The sequence below is a fragment of the Phalaenopsis equestris genome, unplaced genomic scaffold (assembly GCF_001263595.1).
Source record: "Phalaenopsis equestris unplaced genomic scaffold, ASM126359v1 Scaffold230345, whole genome shotgun sequence".
In the NCBI taxonomy this organism is placed as follows: Eukaryota; Viridiplantae; Streptophyta; class Magnoliopsida; order Asparagales; family Orchidaceae; genus Phalaenopsis; species Phalaenopsis equestris.
In genome coordinates, this window is record NW_018248316.1 from 6,938 (window position 1) to 13,841 (window position 6,904).

Consider the following 6,904-nt stretch of genomic DNA (forward strand, 5'->3'; position numbering starts at 1 on the left):
CTGCAGGCGGGATCAGGAACAACCGGCGGCCGCTCGAGGACGAGGAACCGATGCAATACGCTGAGCGCTGTGCTGTTCAATGGCATCGTGTATGCATATACCCGGAGCGGCTCGGAAGAATAGCTCTCAACCATGTAAAACCCGGGTGAGCCAAGCTTTAATGAGCTATCCGTTTATTTGGATTAAAACGTTTTTCATTTCATCAAAGAGATTTTGGGTGCAAAATCGTGTGTTAAATACATACATGCTTTTTTTTTCAATCCGAGAAAGTTTCTTACGCTGCGAGGGGTTCTGCTACACTTTTCCACTGAAAAAGGCTTCTGTGGTTTAAATTCCTAGATCTTTTTATTTTTACTGGAAATGGGGCATATATTTATGTTCCTGTCTCATGAGCTTAGATCATCAATTTTTATTTTTTTTCTATTCAGTTCTGATTATGTTTTTATCTCTGTCTTGTATGATTGTTATGATATTTCTTTAATAATATTACCAAAATAAATAGATTATTTCAGGATAAATACAAATAATCTTTTGTTCGTTGACAATAATATTTTCAAAATTTTGCAAATTTTATTTACTATTTTGGATTAGCTCAAACTTAAGTTTTAATTTTTACATTTCTACCACTTATAAATACAATTTTGGATAAAGGAGCTGATATACATAAATTATGCAAACTCATTTTCCTGTGCACAACAATGGGCATGGTCTCATTGAGTGGAAACTCGATTTATTGAGCGGTAAATTGCTGTTGAAGAAATAGCTAGTAGGATAAAGAAGAATAAGAGAAAAAAGAAGAAGTAGTAGTAGAGCAAAGAGGAAAATATGGACAGCTACTTGCTCTTTAGTTTAATACTATGTTGACTGCTTTTACATGATGCAAACATGCTGATGATGGATCAAGCAACAACACTAGCGTTCAACGCAGTTTTGTTTTGAAAGTGTGGTGGTTGTGTTTGATCATCATTCAAGTGCTGGTATTCTAGGCCTTTTGTGCTTACTTTCTTTAATATCTATTGTGTTGTTGTTGTTATTCTACAAAATATTATGTTGTTATCTTTTTCTCGATTACAAATATTTTTGTGGTCCTATTTATGGTGAGATTGAGTGTACTTGGCTTTAGAAAGCATTTTGCTAGGCGTATTATTTGGCCACTTAATGTAAATAATTATATTGATTGAATTATACATATCTTCTTAGCTTTATATCTCCATGTGAATGCAAACATTTTCTTTGGTTAACTTCTGTAAAGTTAGGTGTTTTCTCATGGTGCTTTATCCTATTATTACTTTCTTATATAAATAATATCCATTCATAATACACTCTTTTGCAAAAATTATTTTTTTTTATAACAAATGATATGACATTAAAATGGCATACAATATTGATGAAATGTATGAGTGTAAAAGTTTGATGGCTAGACAAGTTTTGTGCTCCAGTGAGCCAAAATTGGAGATATTTTAGTCTAATCCGGTCATATGAAAGCACTCATTGGATATTTAAATATGCATTAGATTATGAATGAAGTGGCGGTTGGGATGGATGCAAAGCTCCCTAGTAATTTAACCATGTTTTATGGATAAGTTATTGATCGAGGTTTTGGAGGAAATAATTGCATACGGGTTGTGATTCAAGCCAGAGTTTTTGTACATTATTACAAAAATACCCAAAAAAAAATTATTTAAAGCATTTTTTAATTTGCATACAAAATGATATGCCCTTTAAATAACACATTAAAAAAGTTTATTTTCATTTTTAAGAATTTGAGAGATGTAAATGTGATCATTAATGATGCCTATCAAGCTTTGTTACATATTTTATTTCTTACCTTATCTACTATGCATTGGCATGGAACAAAATAGTTTGAAATAAATATAGTTTGTCTAGAAGATTTTTTAGAACTAAATGAAAATTTGACTCTCAATAAGACACAATGGAGGAAAAAAATTCATGTAGCCGACCCCACTTAGTGGGATAAAGGATTGTTGTTGTATTTGTTGTTGTATAGTGTCTAGAAGATTTTAAGAATTAACTTATTTAAAAACTATGATTGTTAGGTTTGAGCTTGTAAAGATATCAAAAGCAGGCTACATAATTTTTTATTAGTGGAGACCTTTTGATGAATCTACATTATCATGGAAAAAAATAAGTTCCATTGTAGTTAGAATCGTTGAACAGTTTATTTTTCTTTTAATGCACAAAGTAAATGGGCACATCAAGAAAGATTGTCAAACTTTGAGAGAGTAGTTCTCTGCAAATTGCAATTATAAAGAGGAAAATATATGCTTGTATGTTTGATTGTCTGTAGAGTGGTTAGGATTAATTTAAGAGATGTTATTCTAGTGACGATTAGAGTAATATTTAGATATTATTGGATCTTAGACTCTATATGCTAATGTCATATATGTCATTATGAAGATTTATTTTTCACTTATAAGCCATTTGCCATTTGCCATTTGCCAGTTGCTATGCTTTTATGTAAAACAATTATTTAAGACAGTTTCAACATCATGTAGTTCAAGATAAATGATTATGTGATTAAGATTTTGATTGAGGTCGGCTATATAGTGGACCTTCCGAAGAATCTTATTTCATTTTTAGCGAAATAGGCTTTAGATTATTAAGATATATGTAAGTTTTTAAAGTTTGTAAGGTTATTTTCGTTGTCATGAAAGCAAAGATAACTAGTTGACTTTATTTATTGCACGGTACAAATTTGAGAGGAGCTACTTGAGTTGAATAATCATTTATGACATAAGAAGTAAATGATAGTTACTGGTTGCAATTCAGGTTCCCCAACAAAGGTATTATGGGGAAGACTATTGGAGACGTGATATTTTAACATTCAGGACAAGGGAACAAGTACTCCATGGTTATGAGGATTTAGTGGTTGTTGCATTTTGTTATAAGTAGATTCATTTTGTTATGTAATAAATGAGCTTTAGTGATCCCTTGTAGCTATTAAGTTTGAGCATCATTTGAGATTTTTATGGTTGTAAGACGCTCAACTTTTCGGGCCTTTAGGAGCTTGGATTGCATACGAGATCCATAATATATTATCACAATATCAAGCCAAAAGGGATAGTTTTTTTGGGTAGTGCTTCAATAAATTGCTAGAAAACTAAAATAAATGATTTGGAGATGAATATAAAAATTTTTTTGTTGTATAAAAATAGAATAACAATTTTGTTACAAAATATGTTATTTTGGATTAACTATAATTGACAAAAATGATTCTTTTTTATTTTGATTTCACCTATTTAAACTCTTTTAAATTAAATATCAAATGTAAGTGTCTATGTCCATTTGTTGTTGAAATTACATTTCCTTTGTGCTTAATGAGAATGGATTTGTTGAGTGAAAAATTGGAAAAACTAGGGGTTAAGTGTCGTTGAATAATTCAAGTCTATTTTTTCTAATCCTGAAAAGAATGAACATTCATAATGTCACCTTTAATATACTTGTAAATACATCCAGCCCATATGCAATCATTTCTTTTGGTATTTTTCTTTTAAAATCAGGCATGCAAATTTTATGAAATCTTAACTAGCATTTTGCAAAAAAGTTCGGGAAGCTTTTGTGTTGCTGGGTTAAAGATGACTAACCAATTCATCATCTTTTATTAACGAAAGTATTTGTTTTTAATAATGTTTGCTTGTATTTACGGTTATATACACTTTGTTCCATCATCTTAAATTTTACTTTTCTATATGTTCTAATCGCCTGCATCTTGATCTTTATGTTATAGATCTCTCCTCTACTTGGAAGGAAACCTCGAGTCGAAGGTTTTTAGTGATCCAATTACTGGTCTTGTTAGACGTATAAGAGAAGTAGCTATACGGCATGGTGGTATGCTATTTGCATCACTCTTTCAAACAATTTGAACTTTTCATGGAACTCATATGATCCACCATCATTTATTCATTTGTTCTATTGATGCTTGAACTTCTATAGTTTACATTTCTGAATATTGAAACTATGCTGCTGTAAAGCCATTATGAAAGAGATGAGGAGATTGTTTGGTGTTGATTTTTTTGTCAATTAAAAAAGTTTTATAACAAGTTTGAGCCAAATCAGATTGAAGAATAGTTTGAATTGTACCTCACATCCCATCAAGCAGCACTAATGTTTTCTTTTGTTCTATTCACATCTCTAAGAAAAAAATAGCACTGCTGCATTTGCTGACCATTTACATTCTTACCAATTCGCTTACTAGATGCAGATGTGTGCATTATTTGGTGAAAATTGAAAAATTGAACTAAACTGAGCTCATTTGTTTGATTTGTTTCAGTTTTAAAATAGTAATTCAACTTTTATTTTAAAAATTTTATTATGCGATTTCAGTTTTCTATTCGATTTTAATGTCCATTAAACAAAGAATAAAAAATCGAATAATATCAAGATCAAGAAATTAAGTTCATTTGGGAAGAAAATAAATTGAACGTTGATCTCATTTTGGTGATCGATCATCTTTAGGCTCACTCATGGGTCCTATAAGATAATCCTGCATCGATTGTGATCATCATTGTTCTTGATAGCTTTTGATTAAGGGTTTGTTTGGGGCAGCTGTAGCTTATTTAAAAAGCAGATGTGAAGCTGCTGAAAAATAATTTGATGTTAAAAAATTTGCAGTGGCAATTATATATATATATATTTTCAAAAAAGTCAGACCACAGTTAGAAAGTCGCCACCGCGCTTATCCCGGAACTTGATCTCTTCTTACAACATATTGAGGAGAGTATTTTTTTCTCGATATCCCTCACAATATATTAAGGGAAATATCTTGTTGTATCTCTTCTCACATGATATTGAGAGTCCACATGCTTCTTTTCTTTCACAGTATATTGATCAGTTTTTTTATATTTTTTTGTGCCTCGTCACACTTTATTGAGGAGATGTGTTGGGTATCTTGATTGTATGTGATCAAACTATGAGTCTCACTCGCATATATCATATCTCTCTTACCGCCGAGCATTAGAACCTTAGGTGCTATGTGTTAGCCTTGACATGTATCATCACATGCAATGCTATAAGTCCAATATGAACTTCTCCATCATATGAGAGTGTAGTGTATTTTGTCTGTCAACCTAGGACTAGGTCCACATCCTTAGCCTGTGACGTCCTCTTTGTCTTGGATGAGGTAACCTATGACTGCTAACAAAGATTCTTCGGCCACCCTTACGACTAAGCAAACTAAGGGCATCAACAATTTAGAATAATGGAACCATGGGATTTTAACCGGGAACGTCATGCCCACTACGTAGTCTATAGGGCTGTCAAAACGGCTCTTTGTTCGCGAACAGCTCGTGTTCGGCTCGTTAAGAAGCTCGTGTTCGGCTCGTTAATTTCGTTCGATAAGTTAACGAGCCGAACACGAACTAAGATGTGTTCGCTCGTGTTCGGCTCGTTTTGGCTCGAAATACTACTCATTATGTTTATATATATATACATAAAAGTAGTATTTTTAAAAAAATCTAATTATCTACAAGGCTACGAAGATTTATAAACAATTAAAATATTGATTAAGAAAATAGAATAAAAATTCTTAAATTCGATTCAAATGATGTTTTAATATAAATAATAATTTTTAAATCTTGCTTAAACCCTTATCGTCTTATGGCTACGTGATTAGGGCTCTTAAAAGGATTCTTTGTTCGTGAATAAGCAAACGAGCCGAACACGAACACACTTTTTGAGCTCGAAATATAAACGAGCCGAACAAGAGCTGAGCTTGACTCGCTCGTGTTCGGCTCGTTTACTCCCCTAGTAGTCTAGTTATCTTCTTTGATTTGTTTCAATGTCTTTGAGCCCATCCTCCTTTGATTCCTGTAACTTTCTTATTTTTTTAATCTCCTGTAGAGCCCCAAAGGAAAATGAACAAACACCTTAATCGAGATTCTTCTTGGGCTCTTTGTCCAGGATGTAATTAATGGTTGAGGCTTGCGCTCATGAGAAACCTGATTACTCATAAAATAAAATTGATTTGTCCTTATCTCTTGCATAGCGGACATCTCAGGTTCGTTCGAGTCACTCATATCTTTGCCTTCTGAGTTCATAGAGAATCATTCAATTTAACTAATTTATGAGCCGATTCATTCAAATTAACCGACTGCACACCCTTAATTAGATGACTTTTTTTTTTTTTTAAACAGGCCGCCTTGTTTTCCTCGGTAACGATGGCGAGGCCGGGCAGCAGGAGTCTGCAGACTTGAGGAGAGCTGGTTATTATTAACTTCTCCTCCAGTCATTACTAGAGCTTGGATGACTTAGATGCAGAGATATCATCCAGTGCTGCTTATGTTCCGCAGAAATGACTCAACAGCAACCTGCCGGCGCTTATTCTTCGATGTAGAAAAGCTCGTGTAAGAACAGATCAAATTGGGGATAGGACTGAAGAAGAAACATTATTTTCTTTTCATGAAGGCGATAAACCGTTTCGATTTTCGGTTGATGTAAGCTCAAATGATGATGATTAGATGCATTCGTTTAACATGGCTATGTTCATTTTAGTTTTTCATAATTACCATTGATTCTGTATCATTGATAGTAGTATGCTATTATGAAGCGTGATGTTACCTAATTTTATCTTGGTATATTGATCTTGAGGGTGCTTTCAAATTGTTTGGTCATTAAAATTTTTTGTGGCATTTACATATATGCCACAAAATTCTTACGAATTTACATATCTAACATCTGAACATTCATATTTACTTACATATCACTCAAGTATTTAGCAACACGTTAAAAATGCCGCCATCATTATCGTTTTAGAAGTGAAATACATCTTTCCATGCATATGTTTATGATGTCATGGTATTAAGAGTTAAATAAGGAACTTTGGGTGTTTAGATATGTAAATACATAAGAATTATGGCATTGTATGTAAATTTTCCAAAAGGTTAAT

General features: G+C 32.6%; 1 protein-coding gene across 1 annotated transcript; it reads left to right on the plus strand.

The window, feature by feature from the left end:
* Window positions 1-6: 6 nt before the first annotated feature.
* On the plus strand, window positions 7-6,534 carry LOC110038085 (single-stranded DNA-binding protein, mitochondrial-like; the record flags this gene model as incomplete). Its single annotated transcript, XM_020742849.1, is given in 3 exon segments — window positions 7-145; window positions 3,749-3,849; window positions 6,153-6,534. Coding segments are annotated over 3 exon segments (320 nt in total), but the record flags the coding sequence as incomplete, so codon positions are not given.
* Between the last annotated feature and the right edge of the window lie 370 nt (window positions 6,535-6,904).